We start from the raw sequence: 27,555 nt of genomic DNA, 5'->3' as shown, positions 1-27,555 counted from the left end.
TCTACTGTGGCCTTATACAGGACAACCCAGAGAGTCAGGCCCAGAAGAGGCCCCGCCCTTCAGCCAATGGCTCCATCTTAGCTGAGGCCAAGGACAGCACCTCAGCCAGTGACCAGGGCCCTGCAAAGCCCACAGCCCACGGCTCCTGCCAGCTCCCAGCTCCCGGCATCTCCCTGAAGGTGGCTGCGAACATTGTGGTCAAGTGCCTGACCCCTTTCTACAAAGAGGGCAAGTTTGCATCCAAGGTAGGTGAGGCCGGAGGACTGTGCTCGCCCTCCCCCGGGACACTTGGGTGCAGTGGGGGGGGGGCAGGGAGTGTGAGTGGCAGGGGAATCAGGCCCCCCGAGGCCAGCCGCCGCTGCCCTCAGTCTGCCTTGCCTGTTGGCCATGGCTGTGGGCTGCTCGGCGGCAGAGCAGGGGCCTGTGCTCTCGGCTCCTGTTTGCCCTCTGCCTTCAGGAACTGTTCAAAGGCTTCGCCCGCCACCTCTCCCACTCACTGGCTCAGCGGTCCTCTCTGGGAGGGAGCGGTGAGTGCCTGCATCGCCTGGCGGGGGGCACATGGGGGTTCTGCAGGGAGGAGACTGGCCCTCACGTCCCCCCGCCTGGATCTGTAGTGAAGGAAGAGGCCCAGAACCTCATCAAGCGGTTTTTCCACGGCCGGGCCCGCTGCGAGAGTGAGGCTGACTGGAACAGCCTGTGTGACCCACAGACGTGACCAACTGCTGCCCAGCAGGACCAGTGTCCTCCCTGGACTCGGCCACGGGCCACCCTGGCTTGGCCTGACTCAGGAATGGGGAGGGTGGACAGGCCGCCGCCAGTGGCATCTCTTTCCTCAGGGTCCCCTCCCTCCAGCCACTCCTTGCTGAGGAGATGGCCTAGACACCTCCCCAGTTGAGGTCAGCAGCCAGAGATCAGCCCCCTTCTCGCTACTTGCACGGCCTGTGGTCCTCTTCCTCCCAGCTTCTCCTGGCCCTCGTGGCTGTCTTCTGAGTCAGGTCCCCAGGTTAGAAGGGCATGGGTGGTGTGGCTGCTGCCCGGGGAACAGGAGGGAGAAACGGCCCCTCCACCCCCTATACTTAAGTTGTAAGCCAGAGGCAAGGCCCACCTGTTCGAGGCATCTGGGCCCCCTCAGCTCCGGGCCAGGAAGTCCAGGCTGGACCAAGATGTTTCCCAGAGAAATAAAGTCCTGTTTGCTATGACACGCACACGCTCACACAGCCCTTTTCTCTCGGGAGTTTTATTTCCTCGGCAGCTGCTTTGCCCAGGTCTGCCCTCATGCTGATGTTGACCCGGGGCCAGGTGGGCATCTCCCCCAGCCTGGGCAACATGAGTTGCCCAAGCCGATCCGAGTTCCTGCAGCCCCTGACACGCCCACAAGGAGTAGTGCGACTCTTCTCTCCCAGTTGAAGTCACTGTAGCAACCCCTAACTTGTGGCCTCCGCGTGGGCCAGCCGGGCTGTGCTGGACAGGTTCCAGAACAGCCAAGCCATGCCGTCCAAATCAAAGCAGCCTGATGGCACTCGAGAGGGACCATCCGGTTGAGGCTTGGTCCAGGGAGGGGCCCCTTCCTCCTCTCCACCCCTGCACCCCTCCTGTTGGCTGAGGCTGGCCACTAAAGGGTTTCAGTGCCACCGTCCAGCAGGTAGGTGATGGTGTGCTTCAGCTCCTGGGCCTGCAGGGCACCAGAAGGTGAGGGCAGGGCTCCCCAACCAGCCCCCACCTCTGCCTTGCCTGCACCACACTTGAGCAGTGGCGGTCAGCCTGCACCCAGGCTCCGGCAAGCCAGGCCCGGATGAGGCACTCGCCAGCTTCCCAGGGTGGTCAGGGGACCTGGCTGCTCACCTGTGGCAGCTCAAACCAGATGGTCTGGGGGCTGTCGGCAGAGCCATAGTTGAGTTCCAGGCCAGGGAGCCCATCTTCATCCAGGGGGCTCAGGAGGTGGAGCTGACGCAGGTCCCTCAGGGCGATGGAGCAGTGTGGTGTCTGGGGGCAGCAGAGACACACAGCTCAGCCCCTCCCGGGGAAGGACCCAGTGTGGTGGGGGGAGAGGAGTGGCCCAGGGTGCCCGTGCCCATGCCGGCCCGCACCTGGGAGCTGGGGTCCATGAGGATGAGGTGCTGGTGGTTCAGCCCCAGGAGGCCGGGCCCAGGCAGGGTCTGCTTGCTCATGCGCAGCACCACGTAGACGGTGTAGCCGAAGAGGGGCAGCTGGCTCACGCCCTCTGGGGAGGCAGGGCGGGGGACACATACGGTGGCAGTTCGGGCCGCTGGGGCCCAGCAACCTGCCCTAGTTGGCCCCTAGGTCAGGTGAGGGGGACAGAAGGTGGAGGAGCTTTCTTAGCCCCCTCTGCCCTCTCACCCTGTCCCTCCGGGGCCTCTTAACTCCTGCCTCTGCCCCAGCAGCCCATGTGCCCCAGACCCACCGATGAAGCCGATCTGTGCTTCGTGGGAGCTGCACCCCTGCATCTGCCTCAGCTCCTGAGCCATCAGGCGCTCTATGGTGGCCACATCCACCTGACATTGCAGTGGCTTTGGCAAGTAAGCTGCCAGGTCTTGCCTAGGACACAGCCGGGTTAGTCAGGGGTGGGCACACGGCGGGTGGTAAGTACATGGACCAGTGGCTGCTGTGGGTGAGACTGAGGGTCCGGGCACACAGATGAGGTGTCCCTGCCCTCGAGCTTGGGGTGGGGAGGACAGTCATCCACAGCCTCCCCAGCTCCGGGCCCATCTGGTTAGGGCCAAGAGAAGAGTACGGGCCGAGTGGCCCTGACCTTGGATTGTGGGCTGAAGGAGGGGCCCTTGGGATGGACAGGAGGCAGGGGCCATGCTCACACTCACTCTGACGAGGGTGCTGTGTGGGCCCTGCTAAGGTGCTGCAGGGCAGCCAGCCTGGCAACTTGGGCATTAGCCTGGGCGCTGACCAGCAGCTTCCCCTGCAGGTAGTCCCGCTGCACCTGAGGGCAGAGCAGTGACGGGCAGCTGGGCCCTAAAGCCCCGAGTTCCTGCCTCCATCCCTTCTCGCAGGGAGGGAGGCTTGGAGGTCACCTGTGCAGGCAGGGGTGAGCTGGCGGTTACGTGCCGATGGCACAGCAGGCCGGGGCTGGGTGGGGCTGACCTACCTGGCCATAGTGGGTGCTGATGTAGGCAGGGTTATCGAAGTGCAGGGGCGTCTCCCAGCTGAGCCGCCGGCTGTGCAGGCTGGCGTCCCGGTCCCCCGCTGCGTTGTTGAGGTACTCATGAGGCCGCAGGGGTCGCACCAGCTTGCCTGCAAGGGGAGCCCCACTTTGCAGCCTGCCCTGCCACTCAAGGCCAGCCCCCACAGCCCTGCCAGCCCCAGTGTGGGAACTGCCCACCCATGGGCACAAGGAGGACCTGGCCTGGTACCCTTCCGCCACAGCGAGGAGCTTACCTTCCCCTTTGATGAGAAAGAGGGCAAATTCCTGCACCTCCTTTGGGTCCATGATGCCCATCTCCCCACACATCTCCTCCAGCACCTCTGCTACCACCTGGGCACAGGGACAGGGCCATGATGGGGGGGGGGGCCCAGAACAGACGCCCACAGCCTCCCTGCCTGTCCCCGCCTCTCTCTGGTGGCCCCGTGCTCACAGTGAAAGTTGTGATGTTGGTCTTGTAACTCATGCCTCCAGGCAGGTGAATTAGAAGCAGGCGGGCCATTTTCCCTTTCTACCAAGGCAGGGGGAGGGGTCAGTCCACCATGGACAGAGGCCCCACCTCCCCACCCCAAGGGAGACCCAGAATGCCCAGCTGTCCACACCCCCAGTACCAGGATGGCCTGCATTTCACCCGGGGACGGCAGCTGCTGGCGCCCGCCGTATTTGACTGTGCGCTGGAGGTGCTCCTGGCTGCCCCTGGCCAGCTCTACAGAGAGGAGCCAGGCTAGTGGTCACAGGCTTCTTGAAACCCCTCCCCAAGCAGCCGAGCCCCAGCCTGGAAGCCCCTTCCATAAGTACCTTGAGTCTGGCCTGAGTCCTGCAGAAACTTGGTCACGTAGGGCAGCAGTGTGGTTGATGGGAGGAAGAAGCCAGTGAGGAGGCTGAGGAGTCTCCAGCCTCGAGCACAGAGGTCCCTGCAGGTTAGAGGGCCTGGGCTCAGGCTGCCAGGCCATGGCTGTGGGCTGCTTGCCGCCCAACCCAGCAGCCCCCACACTCACGGCTGGGGGTGTCCTGTGACCTGCTTGATGACCTGGCAGTAGATCTCATCCCTGAGATTCTCCTTCTCCTGACACAGCTGTGGGGACAGAAAGGGCAGGCGGTTGGGGAGGAGCCTCGGGGGCGGGCAGAGTGCGGTGGGGCGTGGGGCAGTGTGAGGTCTGAGGGATCCTGCTAATGGCGCAGGCTTGGTGCTGTGTCAGAGTGACAGCCCGGCGACCGTCTCTGTCTCTACCTCAGGGTGACAGTATCTGCACAGCTGGTCACGCTAAATCACTGTCTTCAGCCCTGGCCAGTGGGGCGAGCCCCAGCCCGTGAACCGAAATGTCACTGGTTCGATTCCTGGTCAGGGCACATGCCCGGGTTGCAGGCAACCCATCAGTGTTCCTCCCTCCCTTCCCCATCTCTGAAAGTAAATAAATAAAATCTTATTAAAAAAACAATAAATCACTGTCTTCACCTGCTTCCTTGACCTCTAAGGGCCGCCCTGGCCTGTGACCTCTGTCCCTACTGGCTCCTCTGCTGCCTCTTGCTGTGAATGGCTCAGTGCCTGTCTCCAGCCGAGACTCCTCCCTGGGACACCAGGCCCACCCCTTGGTAGTCCAGACTCCAGGCTCCACGTTTCCGAAGCCCCTCCAGCAGGCCCGACCCGCACCATGCTCGGGTTTCCTTAGCAAAGGGGACTGCTGCTCCTGCCAGGTCCTCCAGGTCTCCTGGCTCCTTCTCACCCCACCTGCAGTTCCTCGGAACCTGCTGCTCTGAGTTCCCAGCCCTCTGCTGCCACCTGTTGGCCCAAACCAGCACCGCCTCTCAGTGGGGATCATTGCAATAACCTCCGTTGCCCTTATGCCCCCAGGATAGCTAGGGGGTCCCCGGCAAACATATGCCACATTTCTCTTCAAAATCCTCCACTGTTTTTCTCTCTTTAAAAAGATCGAAGTCCTGACAATGGCCTGCAAGAGTCCTGGACCCACTGTCCCTCCTGGGCCACATCCTTCTCTCCCCCAGCTCACTGGCCTGCAGCCACAAGGGCCTCGCTGGTGCTGAGTGTCACCTTCTCATCAGCTCCCACTTGTGCTGCCCCAGAGGCTTCCTTCAGCTCCCTGCATCCGTATCACCGTGTCACCAAGCCTTCGACACTGGCGGCCCCTTCCCCCGCCTTCCCCACAGCACTTCCACTCCCTGACGCAGGCACCACGGTTTATTGACTGTCTTCTCCCACTAGTTTGTAAGCTCTCGGGGACTAAGCCTGCCTGGCTCACTGCCATGCCCCATGGGGCATATAGGCATATAGTAGGTGCTCAGTAAATAACATGTGGATGATTCTAATAGTGACCAAGGAAAGGGGGGTTCCTATTCAGGACAGGGCTCGACCTCATTCAGGAATTCATCCTCAGGACTCCCAGGGTCTCCCCCCAACTTCCAGCACACAGCTGCTGCTTACCTTCAGCAGCACGTAGAAGAGCTCCATTTCATCCTTGCCCCGGGGCTTGGACTGGTCCCCCATCAACTGCATCAGAACTACAGGCAGGACGAGAAGCATGGGGAGCTGGGCTGGGGGCCTGGCCCTGGCTCACGCTGTCCCCACACGGGACTTTCCCCGGCCACCCAATGCCTGGCTCTCAACATGTGTGTGAGCCACACAGAGTGGAAGACTCAGCTTTCCCAGCGGGGAAACGAGGCTCAGGAGCTTCTGCGGATCCTTGCACCCCACATGGTGCATGGAGCTGGGCCCACCCCTGCCTTCCAGCCCAGACCCCACACGCCCACAGCCCCTTGGGTGGGAATAGAAGTGGGTGAAGGCCACGGGGTTATAGGACCCACCTGTGAGCTACCCTGAGTTGTCAAACTTGAGAGAAGACGCCCAGATGTCCGGGCCTGAGGCACCACAGACATGGGACTCGGGATGGCCACTCACCCTGGAAGCATTCCACAGCCTGCCTGCTCACGTCCTCGTCACTGAGGCTGATGAGTGATTCCTGGATGGGATCCTGGAGCCAGAGAGGCTGGGCTGTGGGTCTGGGGTCCATGGGGACCAGAGGGCAGGTCCGCTGGCCCAACTTCCCCTAACTGTCCCCCTACCTTGGTGTACTGCACCAGGCTGGCCATGGCTTTCTCCTTAGCACCCCCTTTGGTCTGGTCCAGCCTGGAGGCAGAGAGGAGCACAGTCTTGCTTGTTCGGCCCTTCCACCCCATGCCAGGTTGCAGCCTGATGGTCCTGAACAGGGAAGCCCACTTCCAAGAAACTGAAGACAGACTGGCATACGGGTGGGCTCAAGGCACTCACAAGGCTGGGGGCTTCCGGAAGTATTTCAGGGCAAATTCCTCCATGCTGTAGTTGTGGGGGTCCATGGACAGAGAGGCAGATGGGCCAGAGGTGGCCTCTGAGCCATCGCTGTGTGCCCGGCTCCAGGGGCAAGTGGGGCCCTGGGAGCACAGGAGACCTGGTGCCACCTGAGTGCCCACTGGCCTGTCCAGAGACCCTGCCCTAGCCCCACCCCAGCACAAGCCTGGAGGAGCAGGCAGGACAGCTGCAGTGAGCACACCACCAGGAGTCAGGAGAGTCAGGAGCTTTTTATTGAGCATCTTCTAGGGTAGCACTGAACTAAGCAAGGGACACAGGAGGGGCAGGCAGCACAGCCCCGCCCACAGGGAGCTCGCAGTCCTGCTGTGGAGACAAGGCCAGAGATTGGAAGAGGGTAGCAGGGCCATCCTCACTGATTTCCTGTCTTCCTCACCTCCCTCTGAGCCAGGCCCGGCTCTCCGCTCGGCAGCTGACTCTTGAGCTGGTCAGTCCTCTGCTCCGGTGAGGAGAGAACCGGAGCAGGAGCCGGCTGCACGAGGTCGGCAGGAAAGAGTCCTGAGCGGCCCCGGGTGGAACCGAACTGCCAGCCTGGAAGGCAGGCGAGGAAGGCCTTACCCACTGGGCCCCGCTGCCCCTTGGAGGCTCCCCGACCTGCTACCCTCCCTGCATCAGTGCCTTCCTTGCCCCCAGAGATACCCGGCTCCACATGGGCCACCGGCAACAGCTTGATGAGGTCCCCGCGGTGGAAGCTGAGGAGGCTGCAGTCATCAGTGATGTAGCTTCGCAGGGCAATGACATAGCCGGAGTCCTGCAGGCGGGAGGGTGAGTGGGGCGGCGAGAGAGCGGCCAGCCTGCCTGTGACCCCTCTCCTGCTGCTCTACCTGCTCCCCCTCCATTGGCCTTGTTCTCCCCTCAACACCTCAGAACTCCAGGGACCCAGCCAGAGCAACTGGTCCCACCCCACGCAGCTTGGCCGACAGCCCCGAGACCAGCCAACCTGGACAGGGCACCACGAAGCATGGGGTGGAGGTTCCCACCCAGCCCCCCACACAGCCCACGCTTGCCTTTTTGAGCTCCCTCAGGAAGAGCTCGACCATGGCCTTGATGGCACCTGCCCGGGCCGAGTGCAGCACCAGCTGCTCACTCCTCAGCGCCAGCTCCAGGGTGGAGCCCCCGCGGCACTCCACGCCCAGCACCTCAGCAAAGCTGTGCACAGGGTGGGGGCATGAGCTGGGGGCCATCTCGTCACCCCCAGCCGCCCCACCCCACAGCCCAGGCTCACCTGTAGCAGCAGAGAGTCTTCAGCTGCTGGGAGCAGGCGCTGGGGCCGTGGGTCACCTTGAGCAGTCTCAGCCCCCGGTGGGACACACCCAGCAGCTGTACGTTGCTGCCACTCTCACCCTGCGAGGAGGTGGGGTCACAGACAGGCTGCTGGGTCCCTCTCATCATCCAAGATGCCTTTATCTTTCCACTGGGGCCCACCCCACCCCCTACTCCAGTCCCTGCTGCAGAAGGGCTGGGGCTGTGTGCGGGGGTCCAGACTGGGGTGCTTCCATTCCCAGCCCCACCCCCACCTCACTGACCGAGACGGGGAAAATGCGGGAGAAGTAGTTGGCCCAGTTGTCCCGAGCGGCCACCACAATGCGCTTCTTGACATTGTCCTCAGTAGTGATGAGTGAGTCCAGGCCCACCTCCAGGTCTCCTGCGGGCGGGAGTGGCCCCAGACAGTCCTGAGGCTCCCTCATGGCGGGGAACCCCAGAGTTTGCTCCCTTCCACCAGCAGGCCCAGTCCCCAGCCCTCCGGCTGCCTGAATGCAGGGTCCCGGCACCCTACCCAGCAGGTCTTTCATTTTGCACCGCTCGTCCGGGGAGATCCGGGTGCAGGACTCAGAAAAGGTGTCCCTGAGGATCTGGGGTCAGAGCCAGGTGGTCACCACCAGGTCCCAAGGCCAGGGACCATCCCAGAAGCAGCCATGCACAGAGGAAAAGCTGGAGTGCCCATGGATGCAGGTGGAGCAGGGAGGGAAGTGAGGCTTCCCTTGGCCGCCAGATCCCCCACCTGCCTCCCCCAAAAGCCTGCTGTTCCTTGGGCAGTGGAAAGAAGCTTCCCTGAGGAAGCAGAACTTGGGAGGCTCCTGGAGATCTGGGGTGCTGGCACAGTCCTGGGTCATCTAGAGGTGACAAAGGGACAAGCACCAGGAAGAACCTTCTGTGCTGGGGGCTGGGTACACTACTTTCAATCCTCGTTGTGGGCCAATAAGGGCCCTTACTCACAGAGGTGTTGCGAGGGTTACATAGAGAGGGCGGGGCTTGAAATGCAGCAAGTGTCCAGGTGTGTGTAGCCTGTCTGTACCTGTTGCAGGTGGGGGGAGCTCTCACCTGCTCACAGAGGAGCCTGAGGCTGTAGGGATGGCTGAAGCTCTCCCGGGGGTAAAATACCTGGAGGAGGGCAAGGGAGAGCGAGAGAAGGCATGGTGCCCCTGCCCAGCCCCTTCCCACCACACCTCTGCCTTCCAGGCCAGACAGAAAACCAGCCTGTGGAGGTGGGTCAGGGTGTGGCACCTCCCTGTATTTGGGAAGCAGATGTTGAGGTCCCCAGGTGGGTCCCCTAAAGACTGCCAGCCCCTCCCCAACCCAAAGAGAGGCCAGGCTGCGGCAGCTCACACGCTCACCTCCTTGCGTAGGAACAGCCTCCAGGGTGCGTTAGCATAGGAGAAACACACACTGCCAGAGGGTGCAAGCAGCTGGGTGCTGATGCCCTGGTCCTCCCACGGCTCCATCAGGCCTGGCAGAGGGAGGTTCAGGTGAGGAGCGGCCAGAGGCGGAATGATGGGGCTCGAGGAGAGAAGATCCACAGCTCCCAGGGGCCCTTCCAGGCCCAGGAGCTCTTTGCCCACCAGCTTGTCCCCGCCCACAGCCCTACCTCCTGCCTCCATCTTTCCATGCTGTCCCTGAGTGGGAGCCCCTCCCTGACCACGTCAGCCGGGCCAGTAAATTTCTGACAGTGCTGTCAGCTCTGTATCAAGGACAGTCGCTCAGTGCCCTTCAGGGGTACCCGAGCCCTGACCAGGGTGGGAATGAGGAAGCCAGGGCTCCTTGGCTCCGAAGTCCAGAAGCTGGGGCAGCTGACCTCAGCCATGAGCTCCAAGAGGCTGCTGGGAATCCTGGTCCCACAGGGGAGCCCACCACCCAGGGTCGTGAGGTTCCTTACCACAGGGCTTAGCTGAAGGGGTTCCTGAGTCCTCGGGTGGAGGCAGTGGGGGCAGTGGTGGAGGTGGGGGTGCCTGGGCAGTGGGTGGGTTATGGCCAAACAGCTCCTGAAGGGGCCCCTGCCTCTTCTTGATGGAGTCGGAGGCCCTGACCCGTAAGGGGGTCTTGGGTTGAGGGGCCACAGCTGGCAGGGGGCCCTTCTCTGGGCGGGGGGTCGGCATCTGTGGAGGCACAGAGAACGCACACAACACAAACTGTGTCTAGGGAGAAGGCCAAGTTGACCCCTAAGAGCCTCGGACTCCTGAGCAGAGCAGCCCTGCCCTGGATGGGACGGAATGGGCCTCACCGAGGAGGGTGAGCAGGCTCCAGTGATCCCCAGCTTAGCCAGAGCCTCGTCCTTTGGGGTGTTTTTCTTCTGGAAAATTTGGAGAGGCTTCCTGAGAGAAGGAAAAGGTCAGAAGGCCACAGGGGGACTCCCTGGGGAGCGGGCAGGGCCTGCTGCCCCCGGGGCCCACCTGGATGGCTGCACGGGCACAGGCATGGGGCCTGGGCGGCTTTGGTACATGCGAATGATGTTACCAATCTCCCTGCTGGGTGCGGGGGGGCGGCCCTGTGCTGGCCTGGGGCCACCTCCAGGCTTTGCCTCCTGGGCTGGTTCAGCCTCAGCCTTTAGTGCCGCTTCAGCCCCACCTCGTGTTGGTGGCTTCTTCACAACCGGGGGCGGAGGCGGAGGAGGAGACGGCACTAACCGGGAGGAGAGGAAATTTGTGAGAAGCTATGCATCACCCGAGAGCCAGGCCCTCCCCCATCTCCCCACCACCTGTACGGGGCTCCTCCTCCTCTTCCTGCTCCTCCTCCTGCTCCTCCTCCTGCTCCTCCCCTTGGGGGATCTGCACCTTGGGTGGAGGCTTCACTATCTTCACCTTGTTCTGCTGCTGCCCTGTAAGTGCCCAGATGACCCTGTCTGTCACCTCCCACCTGGCCTGCCCATCCACGCTCCTGGACAGGCCACACAGACCCAAGGGAGTAAGTGCACCCCACTGCCCCTGGCCAGGCTGGGGCAGGGACCGAGCGTCTGCGTGCGCTCGCCACCCCAGGTTCCCTCACCCATCTTCTGGAAATAGTCCCGTTTCTGCTGGAAGCTCTTGGGCCTGTCTTTATCCAGTGGGGCCTCCTCTGAGGTGTGCTGGCAGGAAGGGGAAGTGAGGGAACGGCTGTCAGTCACGTCAGCACTCTCACAGTGAGCCCCTTGGATCCCTGGCACTGGGGTCCGATGGCACATTTTTTGCATCTTCCCACCCAACCTGACCCTGGGTCTTTCAGCCCTGCAGGCCTGGAGCCGGTGCCCCATCCCGGGCCTGCCCTCTGCCTGGCCTCCACTCATCACCCTCAGGCAGGCACCCACCGGCTCTGGCACCGGCTCCGGCTCCAGCTTTGGCTCCGGCTCCAGCTCCGGCTCCGGCTCCTTCTGGGGGCCTGGGAGCTTCTTGGGCTTGGGGGCAACGGCCGGAGTTGCCCGGGCCTGGCGCTGGCGCTGCTGTGTCTGCTGCTCTAGGGACAGGGTCATGGCCTGGGCAGTCATCTGCTGGGCCTGAGTGGGAGGAGCAGGAGGCCAGGTAAGAGCTGGCCTGGCACTGCCCCACAGACCTGTCCCCACTAGGCAATATGGGAGCCCTGCCCACCCTCACCAGGATCAGCGCCTGCTGGTTGATGAAGTTCTGCTGCTGAGTCACCAGCTGCCTTACGTCCACACTAGGAAGCAGGGGCTGAGGCTGTGGCAGGGGCTGCGGCTGTGGCAGGGGCTGCGGCTGTGGCGGCACCACCATGGCTGTGGGTGGCAAGTACGTGGGGCAGGTGAGCACTGTGGCCAAGCTCCAAGATCTCTCTCAGCCTACCGTGCCTTCTGAGCCCTGGGCCCTGGGCAGGACCTTCCATCCTCCCTCCTCTTTCAGCTCCTACCTGGCCCAGCCTTACCTGGCATGGCAGGGACTGCGCCCATTGCTGGCATCATGGGCATGGGTGCGGGCATCATAGCTGGCTGGTACCCGGGCATCTGCATCATCCCTGGGTATGCTGATGGAACAGGGCCCTCCCAGGTTGGTCCCTACCTGGGCCCACGGACCACCTCCCTCCACACCCAGGCAAAGAATACAGGCCCAGGGTGCTGGCTGGAGCTCTGACCCCAGACCTGGGGGTGCCAGGCAATGCTAACCTGGGCCTCTGGGCCAGGGAACCCTGGGTGGGTGCTGGGGTTCACACTCACCCATAGGGTAGCTTCCCTGATGCATGGGCCCCATGGCGCCCCCTCCCTTCATGCGGCTGCTCAGAGCCCTGCCTTGCTCCAGGTCCTGAAGGGACAGAGGTCACAGGTCACACGGTCAGAGCTAGAGCCCCAAGAGAGGTGGGAGGGGCAGCAGAGGCCCAAGAGGGGCGGGGCCGCAGGTGGGATGGGGGTGCGCTAGATGCTCACACTGAGGCCCGGCGAGAGGACGGGCTCGAAGATGTCATCCAGGTAGTTATCCAGGCTCCCCGAGGCCCGGGACATGCCTGTGGAGCCGGAGGAGGGTCAGTATCTGCAGCTTGGGGCATGGGGCTACCTGCACCCCTATTTCCAGCACCCCCATTCCCAGCCCTCTGCCAACCTCAGTGTGCCCACTTCCAGCCTTACCTGTGTGGCCGCTGCTGGGCAGTGGTGGGGGTGGAGGGGGACCTGGGAACAGAGAGGGGGCCTGGATGCCAGGGGCGGGAGGGATGTCCTCAGCCCTGCAGGACAGAGTGGGTCTGGCTAAGCAATTACCTTGGAGGGGGGCCGTCCCACAGAGAGGGGAGGGGCTTAGGTCGGGGGGGCCGGATCTGTGGTGGCTCCTGTAAACCACAGGGTATGGTGTGGCGGCCAGGAGAGGGACAGGAGCAGGCTGGGAACAGGGGTGCTGGGGTGGCACCTACGAGCTCTGGGGGGCAATGGGGTAGTCACAGGGACCAGCAGGGTCCCCCATGTCCTCAGTCTGGCCAATCAGGTCCAGCACGAAGTCACAGCCAGCCAAGTCCTGCCAGGAGTCCCCGGAATGCAGTGACACGGACCAGCCACGGGGGCTGCCCTCCAGACCTCTGGATGGGACAGGGGCGTGCGTTAGGGGTGTGGTCAGCCAGGCAGATGGCCATGGGAGAGGGCCAGGGCCTGAGGGCAGACCAAGGGGAGAGCTGCAGAAGGGGACAGGAAGCTAGGTGAGGAATCCCTTTACTCAGACAGGTTTCTTATTTGCGACTCACAACCCTTCTACTTACATGTCAGCTCTGGTTCACTCATTTATTTGTTTACCTGTCTAACTGGAACGTGGGCTGCCCTTGCTTCTCATCTTGAGTCTACTGTCTGGACCCTGCTCACTTAGCCCCCGCACCCTGCGGGGAGCAGGCTTTGACCCCAGGCCTGCGGGAGCAGCTGCAGGTGGTGCTTGGTGGGAGAGTGGGCTGGGACGATGAGGGGGACTTGGGGACCAGGGGCGGACAGTGGTCAGTGTCAGCTGCACCCTTCCCTTCCCAGGCCCTGCATACCTGCTCTGCAGAATCCACCCAGCAAACTGCTCCCCTGTAGTCCAGGACTCCACCTCCACCGAGAAGCACTCCTCTGTGGGACGAGCAGTGCGGATCAAGAGTGAGAGACTGTGGGGTTCACCCTGCCGGGAAGGTGCTGCTGTCCCCAAAGGGGTTCCGAAAGCAGGACAGGGCAGAAGGGAGGGGGCCCAGGAAGAGTCAGGGGGCAGGACTGGTTCCACTATGGGCCTGGGGAGGCCTGGGCCAGAGGTGGGCATCACCATTGAAAGCGAAGACGTCCAGCACCATGCGGCCCCGCCGCCGTCCGGCCGTCCACTCGAGCTGGGTTGGAGGGTGGGCACGTGTGGCCCCAGGGGCTAGCCGCGTCTGCTCGAGGGCCCCCAGCAGCTTGTGCTGGCACAGCGCTGCTGTGCCACTGGGGGCCTGGTCAGACACAAACCTGCGGGACAGCACAGGGCTGCTGTGTGGGTGGGGCGGCCCGCTGACCCAGCCCCCCGGAGGCCTGCACCCACCAGGCCCCTTACTTGAGCAGTGGCTTCTGCAGGGCGGGCAGAGGGGGGAAGGCGCTGAGCAGGACGGCCATGAGGGCCCAGCCGCGCTGGCTCTGCTGCTCATTGGGGTTGTGCCAGAGCTGGGCCACTAGCTGGCTGAAGAGCTCGTCCCGTAGTCTTGGCCGGCATTGCCCCTGACTCACCAGGTATGTGCCCATGGCCTGTTCCTGCCAGGGCAGCAGGGACTCCTCCCCCAAGAGCCGCAGCATCTGAGCAGAGGCAGGGCGTTTGGGCTCCGAGGTCCCAGCCAGCACCAAAGCCAGGCCCTCCCTGTCCTCTCCCTGATGGGTCACTCACCACCTTGTTGATGTCCAGGGCATGCTGAGGGGTCTCGCCATCCAGCCGGGTCAGGGGCTTGGCCAGCAGCTGCCCAGGGGTGGGCAGAGATGGCTCCTGCAAGGAAGGAGGGTGACATGGGGCCTGAGCGGGGCAGGTCTGGGCCGACCTGCCAGAGGCAGCCCCGGGGAGCCCATGGGAGTGTCACCCTGGGAGAGGGAGAAGGAAGGACTGGTGTGACAACTACCCTTAAAATGCAGCTTCGTCGCTTATTCTGATGAAAACATTGATGCCTACGCACATGGACAACTCAGAAAATGGCCCTGGCTGGTGTGACTCAGTGGATTGAGCGCAGGCTGCAAACCAAAGGGTCGCCAGTTCGATTCCCAGTCAGGGCCCATGCCTGTGTTGTGGGCCAGGTCCCCAGTTGGGGCCACATGAGGGGCAACCACACATTGATGTTTCTCTCCCTCTCTTTTTCCCTCCTTTCCCCTCTCTCTAAAAATGAATAAATAAAACCTTAAAAAAAAAAAACACCTCAGAAAATATGGAAAAGGATAAAGAATAAAAACCACCACTAACACAGCCAGCTGGTGTGTCAGCCTCTCTCTTCCTTGTCCTACTTTCTCTGCACAGACACAGCCATGGCCACCCCCGCTGTTGTTTCTGACAAAATCGGGATCACACTCTGCAGGCCGTTCTGACTCCAGCACTGCAGCCCGGCCAGGGCCCCTGGTCAGGGCACACGCTTGAACAGCACCACCTCGCCGGCAGGGCACTGCCACGGTGTGGCATCACAGATCTGAATAACACTAGAGGGTGAGTCATTTTGGTTCAGTGAATATTTTCCGAGCAATGCATCTGTGTCCACACCCCTGCTCCCCCCGCCCCGGTCCCTAGTGACAGGAAAGGGAGGAGGCTGGGGAGCTACAGGAACAGACAACCTCAGCCTGGCAGGGGCTAACATCTGGAGATCTGGAGGAGGCAACCAGGAAGAGCGGAAGCCTAGGGGCCCACCTGAAAGCCGGTGGAGATGAAGCTGGAGAAGGGGAACTGGTCGATGTCCGGCGGGAGGGTCAGGCTGAGCCGAGCAGAAACTTCTGGGGGCTTGGCCTCGGTGATACTCTGGGCCAGAGTGTGCTGGCAGCCTAGGACGGCATCGGAAGGCAGTCCAGAAATGCCCACGTTATGCACATGGCTCTGGTACCACCTCCAGCCCTCACCATCAGCCTCCAACCCTCACCATCAGCCTCCAGACCAGTGCAGAGGGAGCTGGGCAGGGAGCTCAGGGCAGCCTGGAGCATCAGTGGGAGGGACCACAGGGACAGACCCTCTCTGCACACTTAGAGGGACTTGGGCAGGGGTCATGGGAAGAGTGACATCAATCCAGACTCACCTTCCGCTGTCCTCAGCAAGACAGCCAGCTCTGCTGGGATCTCCAGGCGCCCCAGCTCCTGTCAGGGAGGAGGAATTAACCAGACTCTAAGGGGATGTTGGTGCAGGTGGCCAATGTCCCTCCTCACTCCAGGTCTGTAAAGTCCCCTCCAAAGACCCTGGACACTCGCCCTAACAGGGACCCAGGAGCCCTCCGGGGAACACCAAGGGCACCCTGTGGGACAGGCCCTATGCCGGCCCCCCTGGGGCCCCATGCTCCCCCTCAAGCTGTGCCAAATTCGTCAGGTTCATAACCCAGTAACACCCTCTCGCTTCCAGCCACCTACCATGCTTGGCACGTTCTCCGAGGACCCACTACTGTGCCAGCCGCTCCAAAGCCCAAGCTGTCAGGGAGGTACAGGAAGAGCTGATGTCCCTGAGGAGCCACCTCAAGCCTCTGAGAGGCTCGTCCCCAGCACAGCAGCTCAGCAGCCCCTTCCGGCCCCTGGAGCCCCCGCACAGGGCAGAGGAACAAGCATAGACCCAGAGGGGCCGCTGCCTGAACCCAGCCCTCCGGAACCCTCACCAGCCTTCGCAGCAGGCGTCACTGCCTGTCTGTCAGGGCACTAGGAGGAAGGCAGGAGGGCAGGAATGATCCCAGGGACGAAGTCCATCCAGGGAGGGGCTGAGGAAGGGGACAGTATGTGGGCGCTGACCTTTGAGCTGCTTTATGGCCCTCAAATTGGAGTCATGAGGTAAGAGAGGGGAGCAACACTTCAGGCAGGGAGCTTGGCCTGTTCCTGGGAGGGGACCGTGTGGGCCTGAGGGGTGGGCAGGGATGAAAGAAGGTGACTACCTCCCAGAGGTCCCAGCCTACCCTGGCCAAGCAGACAGAATTGGGAAGAGCTCCAGCAGCAATGGCCTGAGGCCTTGACCTTGTGTGGGTGGGCTAGGAGGGTGGACGCTGTCAGGACACGGCTGGCTTGGTCGGCATGGTGCTTGGCTTCTGCCCTGAGCTGCCAGTGTGGCCAAGGCCTCACCTGCAGTCTGCGCCGCCTCCAGAGCAGGGGCCGGGCCACCCGCAGGACGGTGTTCAGCTGTGCCAGTGCTGCCCGCCGCCGGAGGTACCGCTTCCTGGAGGCCGGGAAGGGGGTGGGGACGGGTCCGACTGAGTCCTCCAAGCCAAGACTGGAACGTAAAAACTGACCCCAGGCCAGTGAAGCCCTGGGAGCTTACTGGAAGCAACGGGAATGGGGCAGGCCTCTTAGAAAGAAGAGGTCATCCCAGAAGCTGCCTAGCATAGGGGATTGTGACCTTGGACTCTGGAGCTGAGCACCTGGGCTCATTCCCCTCCTATCTAGTCACCGTGGGCTTGCTAAGTTACTTTACCTCTCTGTATTTTAGTTTCATCATCCGTAAAAACGAGGATTTTTATAGACATAAGTGTTTATTATTTTTTAAATATCAAAAACATTTTAAAATTTTTCATTTATTTATTTTTAGACAACCCAAATGGGCCCTGAAGGCCGCACAGATAAACTAGGTGTGGTCTACCCATGCAATGGAGCATTATTCAGCCATAAAAAGGAAATGGAGCTCTGAGACGTGCAACAACGCGGGTGAACCTTGAAAACGTTCCGCTCAGCGCAATACGCCCGGCACGAAGGAAAGCACGGTGTGAGCGGACTCACACAGAGTTTCTAGGACAGGCGACGTCCTAGAGACAGAAAGCGGACTGGAGGTAACCAGGGGCTGGAGGGCAGGGGGAGTGGGAATTACTGCTCACTAGTTGCAGTTTCTGTCAGTGACAGAAACACTCTGGAAATAGGTGGTGGTGATGGGTGCCCCCTCTGCAGAGACTCCCTGGTGTCCCTGTCCTCGCGTGTTCTCAGCGCTTTCGCCTTCACCTTGGAGGTCACTGGCGGCTGGGTTAACTATCTGCATCTGACTCCCCGCTGGCCTGAGGGCACCTTCCCTGCCCTCATCCCTGGGCCACCAGCATGTGGCCCCGGAGAGAGAGAGACGGAGGTCAGTGCAGAGCTGTGGGACGAGGTGCTCTTCCTCCTGGGAGCACCCCCACCCTTCCGTCCCCCTCTTCTTCTCCCAGGTGCCTCACCTTCACCTTTCTCTCTTCTAAGCTCCAAGGGCCCTTCTTTTGCTCCTGTAACTTGTTTCCTGAGTCCAATCGTTCTACAGCTCACTTCTACTATCTCTGTAACTGTCCTGGATGCATGATCGGTGACAGGAAGGATGATTGGGTTAATTAGGTGAGAAGGGGGTGGGCTGTGGGACCAGGAAGTCCCAAGAACCTGGAGTGTTCAAGTCTGGCCTAAAGCTAATCCATGCTTTTTTAAAAATATTTATTTATTTATTTTTAGAGAGAGAGGAAGCAAGGGAGAAAGAGAGGGAGAGTTAACATCAATGTGTGGTTGCCTCTCACGCGCCCCCTACTGGGGGCCGGCCTGCCACCCAAGCATGCGCCCTGACTGGGAATCGAACCAGCAGGTCAGTGCTCAGTCCATTGAGCTACACCAGCCAGGGCCAACTTATGCATTTAAAAGGTCATTTAAAAGTTCCGCAGGGTGAAGAACAGACCAAGAAAGAGAACACCCAAGGAGTCAAGACTGCAGATTTGGGCGGCATGGATGGACCACAAGCGTCCTGTGGCTGGGGCGTCTTCCAGCGGAGAACGCGTGAGTGTAGGCGGTGATGCGGTCAAGGAGAGCCCAGTGCGGACGGGATGGTGCTGGGGCAGGCTGGCTTGCCTTGAGACCTATGTCTCCCCGCCCCTGCCCCACTACCTTGAGGAGGCTCAGGGCCTCACCCTTCCCCTGCGAACCTGGCCTGGAGTCCCCGCACACGAGCCTGAATCCGTGGCAGGAGGCGGAGGCGCTGGCGGGAGAGGTAGGCCCGGAGGCCGCTGTGCAGGGTGAGCAGCGCCTGGGAGCGACGCTGGGCGCGATGCTGCTCCAGCTGCCGCCAGCCAGGCTCCTGCAGCAGGATCTGGGGGCAGAGACGTGGGCTGGAGGCAGGCCAAGTCCGCGTGCCAGGGGTCGGGTGCTCCCTGCCTCTCCTGAGGCCTCAGCCTCCTCCCCATCAGCCAGATACCCTGCTCTCCCTGGTGCCATCCAGCCCCGGGACACCTACCACCCAGCGCACTCCATCTCCCCACCACCAAATTCTGGGCTTGTCCCAGAATAGCCCTCTCCCTTTCCAACCATGCCTACCCATCTGCACACACACCCACCTGGGTGACTCCAAGGTGACAGAGGGGTGACTCAGCCCCCAGCACCTGGCTCAGGATGGCACCACACCTCTCCCGGTCAGAGGACTCTCCCCGCCCGTCGGTCCCCAGGATGCGGAACCTGCCGGTGGGACAGAGGCAAGGTTGCAACCAGCACAGCACGGACCGCCCTCCACAGCTGTGTGGCACCCTGAGCCCCAAAGTGTCTGTGCAGTGTCTGAGTCATTTGACAATGATTGTTTTCTTTTTTTACTTTATTTTTATTATCGACATTATTATAGATGTCGTCATTCTCCTCACGCTTTGTCCGCCTCCACCCAGCCTGCCCCCTTCTCTCTGGCCATCCCCACACCATTGTCTCTGTCTGTGGGTTACGCGTATCTGTTCTTTGGCTGATCCCTTCACCTTCTTTCATCCAGTCCCCCGTTCCACAATGATTTGTAAAGCACCTACTATGTGCTAGGCACCCAGGGGAGTGTTGCTGAGTAGAGGGAGGGCGGATGAACTTGTGGGGGCACGGAGGGGTGGACAGTGAATAGTGAGAGGGGAGAGAGAGAAGGGGGAAGAGAAGGAGAGAGAGAAGAATGAACAGAGGAAGGGTGGGATGCCAGGCCCAGGGCCCCTGGGAAAGGGGTCCACCTTCACCTGGAAGGAACCCCAGGCAAGTGTCATCCCTGAGGTGCCCTCGGCTGCCCCCATCCTGGAGCCCTACCTGGCCAGGAAGGTGTGGAAGGGCACACGCACGGGGAAGTTAGCACTGCGGGTGCAGATGGCCTCCAGGACACCTGCCTGGCGCAGCTGCTCCATTACGTGTCCCACATCAAAGAGGCCCGGAAGCTGTGGCCAAGAGACAGAGCCTCTGAGAGTTGGAGTCCAGGGGCTTACACTGCGGGACACAGAGGGCAGGCTGCAAGGAGGGGCTGGGATGGGCGGGCGGGGCGGGAGGGCTCTGGGGCAGGTACTGGGGGAGCTCACCTTTCCAGGGTTGGGGCTGAGGCACTGGATGAAGTAAACACGGCTCCTGATGGGTGGAGGGGGGTCACCTGGGTACAAAGCGGTCTCCTATCTAATTCCCTGCCCTTGGGTGTGGGGGGCATTGTTCTCACCTGTCCAGCCTGGCTATGAGGTCCTCCAGGCACTGCTGGAATTGAGAGGCCAGTGTGGGTTTGCCTTGCCCTCCTCCGACCTGGGGCTCTGCTTCCTGGAACAGGCTGCCCACCAGCTGTGGGAGAGAGGGGCCTGATCTGGCTGGTCTCCAGGGCTTGTCCATAGCCTAGCCTGCCCCCCCAAGACTCCCAGGGAATCAGGGTAGACCAGCTCACAGCGACAAGATCCTGGCAAGCTCAGGCCAGGGCAACCCCCTGAGCGAGACTGTCCAGGCAGAATGGGGAGACCGAGTGCGGAGGGGTGGGGGGTGGAGGGCGGCAGGGGCACCTGGAGCTGGCTCTGGGTGAGCATTTCTACCACGGCAGGGTCAAGGTGATCCCGGTTTCTGTTTAAAAATTTGTGAACCTGCAAAAGACAATGTGGGGAAGGGGGTGGAAAGCCAGGAGAGAAAGCTGGGTGTGGAGGCCAGTCAGTCCCTATGTCATCCAGCCCCACCCTTGTGAGTTAAAGGGCCACCTTTGTCTCCTTAACTAATTGTTCTGGGAAAACTGAAATTATCTGCCAGAGAATACAATTGGACTTTAACCTCACACCTTGTATACAAATTAACTCACAATGAAGAGACCAAAGACCTGAAACTATAAAACACTAAGAAGAGAACATAGGGAGAAAGCTTGTGACATTAGACTTGGCAACAGAAGCACAGGCGATGGAAGAACAGAGTAGCTGAATTAGATTTCATCAACATCAAAAACTTTTGTGCATCACAAGCTGCCATTAAGAGAGCAAAAAGACAACCCACCGAATGCGAGAAAATATTACACACCAGGTAAGGGATCACTACCCAGATTATATAAAGAACTCCTACAACTCAACAGGAAAAAAAACAACCCAATTCAAAAGTGGGCAAAGGGCTTGAACAGACATTTCTCCAAAGCTATACAAATGGTCCAGAGGCACAAGAAGAAATTCTCAACATCATTAGTCATTTGGGAAATGCAAATAATAACCACAATGAGACACCACACCCACTGGGATGGCTATCATTTACAAGAAAAACAACAACTACTTCTGGCCAAGATGGAGGCATAGGTAGACACACTGTGCCTCCATGCACAACCAAAAGAAGGACAACAACAATTTAAAAACAAAAGACAACCAGAACTGACAGAAAATCGAACTATATGGAAGTCTGACAACCAAGGAGATAAAGAAGAAACATTCATCCAGACCGGTAGGAGGGGCGGAGACGGGCAGCCGGGCAGAGAGGACAGCAGCAAGGCCATGGCTGGCAGACCCAGCGAGGTGGCAGATTGTGGAGCAGGTGGGCAAAGCTGCAGCTGGCCAGCGAGGCAGCAGCTGGTGGACCTGGTGACAGCCTGGCAACCCAGGGCTCCAGCGCAGGGAAATAAAGCTTCAAACCACTGACTGCAAACACCTGTGGGGGTTGAGGCAGCAGAGGGAGAAACTCCCAGCCTCACAGGAGAGCTCGTTGGAGAGACCCACAGGGTCCTAGAGCATACACAAACCCACCCACTTGGGAAGCAGCACCAGAGGGGCCCAGTTGGATTGTGGGTAGTAGAGGGAGTGACTGAAATCTGGCAGAGAGGGGAGCAAGCACCATTGTTTCCTATCGGACCCTTCCCCCACATCAGCATCACAGCGCAGCAACTAGCAGTTACCCCGCCCTGGTGAACACCTAAGGCTCCACCCCTCTATGTAACAGGTGCGCCAAGACAAAAAAAATGTCCCAAATGAAAGAAGAGATCAAAGCTCCAGAATAAATACAACTAAGCAACGAAGAGACAGCCAACCTATCAGATGCACAGTTCAAAACACTGATAATCAGGAAGCTCACAGAACTGGTTGAATTTGTTCTCAAATTAGATGAAAAAATGAAGTCTATGCTAAGAGAAACAAAGGAAAATGTACAGGGAACCAATAGTGATGGGAAGGAACTGGAACTCAAATCAACGGTGTGGACCAGAAGGAAGAAAGAAACATCCAACCAGAAAAGAATGAAGAAACAAGAATTCAAAAATATGCGGAGAGACTTAGGAACCTCCGGGACATCTTTAAATGTTCCAACATCCAAATTATAGGAGTACCAGAAGGAGAAGAGGAAGAACAAAACATGGAAAACTCATTTGAACAAATAATGAAGGAGAACTTCCCTAATCTGGCAAAGGAAATAGACTTCCAGGAAGCTCAGAGAGTCCCATAGAAGTTGGACCCAAGGAGGAACATACCAAGGCACATCATAATTACATTACCTGAGATGAAAGATAAGGAGAGAATCTTAGAAGCAGCAAGAGAAAAGGAATCAGTTACCTACAAAGGAGTTCCCATAAGACTGTCAGCTGATTTCTCAAAAGAGATCTTATAGGCAAGAAGGGGCTGGAAAGAAGTATTCCAAGTCATGAAAGGCAAGGACCTACATCCAAGATGACTCTATGCAGCAAAGCTATCATTTAGAATGGAAGGGCAGATAAAGTGCTTCTCACATAAGGTCAAGTTAAAGGAGTTCATCATCATCAAGCCCTTATTATATGAAATGTTAAAGGGATTTGTCGAAGAAAAAGATAAAAAATATGAACAGTAAAATGACAGCAAACTCATAGTTATTAACAACCGAACCTAAAACAAAAACAAAAGCAAACTAAGCAAACAACTAGAACAGGAACAGAATCACAGAAATGGAGATCACATGGAGGGTTATCAGCGGGGGAGTGGGAGGGGAGAGAGGGGGAAATGGTACAGAAAATAAGAAGCATAAATGGTGGGTAGAAGATAGACAGGGGGAGGGTAAGAATAGTATAGGAAATGTAGAAGCCAAAGAACTTATATGTATGACCCATGGACATGAACTAAAGGAGGGAATGCGGGTGGAAGGGGGTGCGCAGGGCGGAGGGGAATAAAGGGGGAAATGGGACAACTGTAATAGCATAATCAATAAAATATATTTTTTTAAATGTTGTCATACATACAATGGGATATTATTCAGCCACAAAAGGAAGGAAATTCTGTCACATGCTGCAGTATGGATGAGCCTGGGAAGCATGCTTAGTGTGATGAGTCAGGCACAAAAGGGTTGTGCGTGCGTTATCATTCCCTTTATATGAAACGCCTAGAATAGGCAAATTTATGGAGACGGACAGCAGATTCGATATTACCAGGGGATGGGGGAGGGGGAGTGGGGGGCTAGGGTTTAATGGGTACAGAGCTTCTGTTTGGGATGATGAAAAAGTTCTGGAAATGGACAGTGGAGACGGTGACAGAACATTGGAATGTACTTGAAGCCACTGAATCAAACACTTAAAATGGTTAAAATGGTAAATTTTATGCTATGTATGTTTTACCACTTTTTTTAGGGCCACCTACATCATATACCCTGCTCATCATATATATTTTGGGGTCTGTTTTGGGCTTTGAATTCTGTTCTTTTGGTGGGTCTGTTCCTTATCAATACCACACTCTTTTAGTTACTAGATTTTTAAAAATGCATGTTACTATCTGGCGGAACAGATTCCTCCAAAATCTTTTGCTTTTCCATATTTTATTGGCTATTCTCATGCATTCTTCTTCCAGATAAGGCTTCAGAATTACTTCATCAAAACCCACTTCTCCTGCTCCCATAAAAACCCCATCGGGGTGACGTCTGGAGTTGTACTCCTTTTCTAGAGCACATGGGAAGAATGAGCAGTATTAGGGCTCCCCAACATGAATATGGTTTGTCCCTCCATTTTGAAGTCTTCTTGTGTGACCTTTAATACAGTTTCATAGTTTTCTTTATTCAATCTCCATGTGTCTCTTTTCTTTTGATATGATTTTTTGGAGGCATAATTGACATATACTCCTTTTGTTTCTTGTTTGGGTAGCTTCGGGGGGGTAGTTTGTGTTTATTTCTTCTACAACCAATGCAGGTCACCTCCTCCAGGAAGCCTTATGTGACTTGCCCCACCTCAAACCAGTCACAGGGTCCTACCCTTTACACCAGGCCCTGTCCCTGCAGGGCCCTCCTCCTGGGTAGAGGGGCAGCCGCTGTGAAAATCAGAATGGAGGAAAAACCTCCAGGGAGCACCTGCTGGCCATTTCCGTGTTACCACCTTTAATCCTCATGAGCACGTGTAGGGCAGAGTCCCTGTCCCCCGTGCAGATGAGGAAGGACACGGAGGCCCCGAGGAGAGGAGACGCTCGAGACCGTCCCAGCCAGGTCTCAGGCTCTGCTCCTCTTGGTCTGAAGGTCCCAAGGCCTTGACTCCCCACCCCCACCCCCCACTCCTAACACTCACCCAGAACTGGGCAGGGCCGAGGGTCCAGCTAGGGAGAGATGGCCAAACCTGGGAAGGGGCCTCTCCTCACCCACTCCTGTCACCTGTCAGGTGACTCACTCCAAAAGGAAACACCAGAGTCAGAGGGCTCTCACCGGTTCACCATGGAGTCTGTTCCTGATTTCACCCTGATACCTGGTAGGTGACGGTCCCTGCGTAATGTCGCACGGTGAAGATAGGAAGGGGCAGCTGGGGCTTGGTGTAGCACGGGTGGTTTCCATGGTGATAGTGGCACTTCTGGAGGAAGGTGTGGTCTGTCGCCTGCTGGGAGAGACAGCTGCTCTCAGGCCTGTGCTGCGCCCCCTGTGCCCACCTACCAGATGGTGAACCGGAGGTGGGCTCCGTTTGTCTCCCCAACCTCCTTGAAGGGAGAGTCCCTCCACATTTGAGTCCTTACCAAGGACGCCTCTCTCTTTCCCTGCAGCTCTTTGAAAAACAAAGTGCTGCTTGAGAAAAACAGCACCTCACACACAGAAACCACCTCCGCCGGCAACCCCCTGAGCGGATCCTGTAAAAGCAGCGGGCGCTTTAAGCCGGGCCCAGCAATCACTCCTGGGAGCGTGGCCTCGTGAACACCACAGGTGTTTCTGCACACGTCTTATAAAAACTACTTGCAGAAAGCAACCCAGAAGAGGTTATTCGATGGAGCGGAGGGACAGATAACAAACACACGGGAACACGTGTGGCGTGGGGTAGCCTTTGCTGGGTCAACAGCACTCAACGCAGACTCAAAAAGAGCATTTTCGGAGAGTGGAGACCTAAGGAAGCCGTGCTGCCGATTCCAAAGTGGCCCTGAGATGTCAGAGACATCGGTGACCAGCTTCATTAAACCGTACGGGATGTGGACCAGGGAAAGTAACCATTACGAATTAACACAATGCGTTTATCTGGTGAGGGATTTCAAATATGTACGCGAATAAGTGAATGTGGTGTACTAATACCACATAAGATGTTGTTACTGTTTTCAACTGGTGTGCTGTAAGGAGTTTTAAACATGCACAGCCTGACTCTTTAGTCAGGGGCACGGACCTCTTTTCCCTTAGATTGTCAAATAAAAAATGACAACAGCCAACACAACAGTAGCCGTCTGGTGTGAGTGAATCAAAATTATACCTATTTTTTGTCAGATCAGCAAAAAATGCATTTTTTGTTTGCCGTGCCGCAGAATTTTAGTCATTAGTTTATGTGCGCCCCGAGATGAAAAAAGATTGAAAATTCCTGGCACATCCATTCATTCATCCATTCAATATTTAGTGACCCCTTAACCATGTGCCAGGCACTGCTGATAAGGTAAAACCCTTCAGAAGAGGGCCCAGTCTGCCTCAGGAGAGTCAAGGAATAAATACATTGTAATTGCTAAGCACAGTGCAATGTAATTGCTCATGGACACAAGTGTTCCAAATACAAGTAAGGCAGCGGCTGGGTAACCGGGGGCTGTTAGGTAGGGCGCGCGGAAGGCAGGCGGTCAGTGAGGACTTGAGGAATGGATGCACCTGAAGTTTGCCCCCTCAGTGGCCCTCGAATGCCTCCCATGAGCCCCATCCTGTCCCCACGGCCCTCAGGCACTACTGTCTCACTTCTGCAGCGAGGACCTGAGCAACCTCAGAGAGGTCAGACATCTTGCTCCAGATCGCCCAGCACAGGGTTGAACCCCATGTGGCCACTGTCTTCTCAGGCTGTTCTGAAGGTTTGTGGGCAGGGTCTCTGGACCCTATCACCTTACTGCTCCCCCACTCCTTGTCCCTGACACTGGGTGCTCACCTGGGACAGCCATGTCTGGGCATCCAGGATACTCAGGAGGCTGTGCGGCTGGTCTACCAGCAGGTCCAGGCACGACTCCCTCGGAGACTGGGGGATGGGCACCCAGGGCAGCAACTCTCGCTGACACTCCTCCTGGGAACAGTGAGCATTTGGCTGCTACAGAGCCCACCAGGCTCCCGAGAGACCTCATATGAGCCAGAGCAGGGCTGGCCCTCCCATTTTACAGACGGGAAAACTGAGGTTCAGATGGATTGAGACAGCCCACAGCAAGTAGGCTTTGGGGTACAGCTCTAGTGCAGCACCCTCTCTTTTCCAGAGATGGCCTCTGTTTGGGGGCATAGCTGGGTGTCCCCCTGCCACATCCCTGCCCAGGTCCCCCTACCTCCTCCTGGGCCAGCAGCATCTGGTTGCAGAAGAGCTGCAGGCGCTCGCTCGCAAGGTTGTTACACAGTTGTTCCAGGCCATTCACCCGCAGTGCCTGGGGACGTGAGGGCAGTGAGGTGGGCACCCACCCGTGGTGGGGGCACTGGGCAGGTGTGGGGGGCTGGCACACAGGCCCAGTGCCCTTCATCCCCCACCCACAGGGCTGCCTGAGTTCTCCCCAGCACCAGGGAGGAGTGGTGCACCAGGGCTGATGCTCCAGCCTACAGGGTCAAGTGCAAAGGCCCTGATACAGCATGTAAGCTGCTGCAGCCCTGCCCAGCCAGTCAGGCCCCCCTCTGGGATTCCACACCCCTGCTTTCTGCCTCAGCGTGAGTGTGCGCCTTCAGGCCTCTGGTCCCAGACATCCTGTGGTCTGGAAGGCTCCCGTGCCTATGACTGAGCTCGCTGGCTATCAGAATCCCACATCCTCATAAGCAGGGCTCCCGGCTGCCGCCTCCAAGAAGCCTTCCGACATTCCTCCTGTAGGGTTTACAGACTCCTTCCTCTGTGCCTTGTAGCATTTTACTAGTGAGCCCAGCAGATGCTCTACTTTTTGTAGCTTTGTACAGTTTTGACACGCTCTAAAACACACACTTGTCTAGGTCACCAAGGACACACTGGAGACCAGGAGAGAGCAGGGGGCAGTGAACAGGGCCCATCCAGGGACTCAGAGTGGGGCTACCTCTTGCTCTAGCCCCCTCCTTGCCACCCTCAGGAGGCAGGACCTTCTGGAAAGGGGCGAGGAGCTTATGAAAAGTCAGGGTCACCCCAGGGTTCCGGGTGCACAGGAGGTGAGGCCGTGGGCTGCCTGTCCAAGGGCCTTTATCTTCCATTGCCTGGGAGGCTCCTGCGAGAGCCTGCAGGCCAGGCAGGGCAGAAGTCTCCCGGGGCCCTGTCAGGACCGGAGAGAGCAGGGCAGAGTGGCTGCCCCTAACAGAGTGAGCAGCTATCTCGTGGACCGTCTCAGGGCCCGGCAGGCAAATGGGTCATGTGTGCCCCCCCCACAGGAGAGCTGGAGTTGCTGGGGTCCCCAGAAATAATCAGGATGAGGTGGGCACCCCACCCTGGGCCCCACCCCAGGGGTGACCTCAAAGCCATAGACATCCACAACAGTGATGTTGTCTGTGCTGCCTCCCTCCCTGGGCGGGGCCAGCTGCGTGTTGGTCCTCTCCAGAAGCCAGGCGAAGAGGCTGGAGTACAGGGCCTTGGCCAGGGCATCCCTGTGGGCATGGTGTGTGAGCTGCATGCAGCAG

At 58.7% G+C, this 27,555-nt stretch overlaps 2 protein-coding genes and 1 long non-coding RNA gene across 6 annotated transcripts in view; 2 read left to right on the top strand and 1 right to left on the bottom strand.

The window, feature by feature from the left end:
- Positions 1-1,217, top strand: part of RECQL5 (RecQ like helicase 5) — a 30,773-nt gene extending 29,556 nt beyond the window's left edge. Inside the window, exons 17-19 of the mRNA XM_024553688.2 lie at positions 21-245; positions 458-527; positions 615-1,217. Of these exons, the coding sequence (XP_024409456.2) occupies positions 21-245; positions 458-527; positions 615-715 (396 nt within the window). The 3' untranslated portion in view covers positions 716-1,217. The remainder of the gene's footprint in view (positions 1-20; positions 246-457; positions 528-614) is intronic.
- Positions 1,218-1,219: 2 nt separating this feature from the next.
- The window catches only part of MYO15B (myosin XVB), a 31,949-nt gene continuing 5,613 nt past the window's right edge, over positions 1,220-27,555 (bottom strand). The window contains exons 11-63 of the mRNA XM_053910622.2: positions 27,390-27,522; positions 26,262-26,357; positions 25,880-26,011; positions 24,254-24,379; positions 20,115-20,192; positions 19,787-19,902; positions 19,656-19,701; positions 19,393-19,517; positions 18,684-18,801; positions 18,276-18,439; positions 16,477-16,570; positions 15,784-15,840; positions 15,459-15,516; positions 15,080-15,210; positions 14,084-14,179; positions 13,760-13,995; positions 13,496-13,674; positions 13,236-13,308; positions 12,630-12,791; positions 12,352-12,446; positions 12,154-12,230; positions 11,947-12,031; positions 11,658-11,756; positions 11,372-11,511; positions 11,089-11,274; positions 10,791-10,869; positions 10,504-10,623; positions 10,199-10,427; positions 10,030-10,120; positions 9,685-9,904; positions 9,146-9,258; positions 8,853-8,912; positions 8,308-8,383; positions 8,057-8,175; positions 7,756-7,874; positions 7,538-7,679; positions 7,170-7,281; positions 6,907-7,061; positions 6,456-6,595; positions 6,251-6,314; positions 6,087-6,159; positions 5,613-5,689; positions 4,171-4,247; positions 3,971-4,086; positions 3,784-3,878; positions 3,606-3,683; positions 3,409-3,505; positions 3,119-3,264; positions 2,838-2,953; positions 2,423-2,556; positions 2,088-2,221; positions 1,843-1,983; positions 1,220-1,672 (exon numbers count right to left, since the gene is read on the bottom strand). Coding sequence (XP_053766597.1) covers positions 1,613-1,672; positions 1,843-1,983; positions 2,088-2,221; positions 2,423-2,556; positions 2,838-2,953; positions 3,119-3,264; positions 3,409-3,505; positions 3,606-3,683; positions 3,784-3,878; positions 3,971-4,086; positions 4,171-4,247; positions 5,613-5,689; positions 6,087-6,159; positions 6,251-6,314; positions 6,456-6,595; positions 6,907-7,061; positions 7,170-7,281; positions 7,538-7,679; positions 7,756-7,874; positions 8,057-8,175; positions 8,308-8,383; positions 8,853-8,912; positions 9,146-9,258; positions 9,685-9,904; positions 10,030-10,120; positions 10,199-10,427; positions 10,504-10,623; positions 10,791-10,869; positions 11,089-11,274; positions 11,372-11,511; positions 11,658-11,756; positions 11,947-12,031; positions 12,154-12,230; positions 12,352-12,446; positions 12,630-12,791; positions 13,236-13,308; positions 13,496-13,674; positions 13,760-13,995; positions 14,084-14,179; positions 15,080-15,210; positions 15,459-15,516; positions 15,784-15,840; positions 16,477-16,570; positions 18,276-18,439; positions 18,684-18,801; positions 19,393-19,517; positions 19,656-19,701; positions 19,787-19,902; positions 20,115-20,192; positions 24,254-24,379; positions 25,880-26,011; positions 26,262-26,357; positions 27,390-27,522 — 6,085 coding nt within the window. The 3' untranslated portion in view covers positions 1,220-1,612. The remainder of the gene's footprint in view (positions 1,673-1,842; positions 1,984-2,087; positions 2,222-2,422; positions 2,557-2,837; positions 2,954-3,118; positions 3,265-3,408; positions 3,506-3,605; positions 3,684-3,783; positions 3,879-3,970; positions 4,087-4,170; positions 4,248-5,612; positions 5,690-6,086; positions 6,160-6,250; positions 6,315-6,455; positions 6,596-6,906; positions 7,062-7,169; positions 7,282-7,537; positions 7,680-7,755; positions 7,875-8,056; positions 8,176-8,307; positions 8,384-8,852; positions 8,913-9,145; positions 9,259-9,684; positions 9,905-10,029; positions 10,121-10,198; positions 10,428-10,503; positions 10,624-10,790; positions 10,870-11,088; positions 11,275-11,371; positions 11,512-11,657; positions 11,757-11,946; positions 12,032-12,153; positions 12,231-12,351; positions 12,447-12,629; positions 12,792-13,235; positions 13,309-13,495; positions 13,675-13,759; positions 13,996-14,083; positions 14,180-15,079; positions 15,211-15,458; positions 15,517-15,783; positions 15,841-16,476; positions 16,571-18,275; positions 18,440-18,683; positions 18,802-19,392; positions 19,518-19,655; positions 19,702-19,786; positions 19,903-20,114; positions 20,193-24,253; positions 24,380-25,879; positions 26,012-26,261; positions 26,358-27,389; positions 27,523-27,555) is intronic.
- On the top strand, positions 16,422-25,183 carry LOC128779191 (uncharacterized). 4 transcript variants are annotated; one of them, XR_011650423.1, is made up of 5 exons: positions 16,422-16,560; positions 16,940-17,177; positions 18,010-18,129; positions 24,170-24,256; positions 24,543-25,183. It is a non-coding gene; the product is annotated as an uncharacterized lncRNA (long non-coding RNA). The 4 variants fall into 4 exon arrangements; XR_011650421.1 differs by lacking the exon at positions 24,170-24,256; XR_008425090.1 differs by lacking the exons at positions 24,170-24,256; positions 24,543-25,183 and having other exon boundaries at positions 18,010-18,250.

This window comes from Desmodus rotundus, chromosome 9, assembly GCF_022682495.2.
Source record: "Desmodus rotundus isolate HL8 chromosome 9, HLdesRot8A.1, whole genome shotgun sequence".
Classification (NCBI taxonomy): domain Eukaryota; kingdom Metazoa; phylum Chordata; class Mammalia; order Chiroptera; family Phyllostomidae; genus Desmodus; species Desmodus rotundus.
The sequence above is the reverse complement of the archived record's forward strand: the minus strand, read 5'-3'. Positions and strand labels throughout refer to the sequence as shown.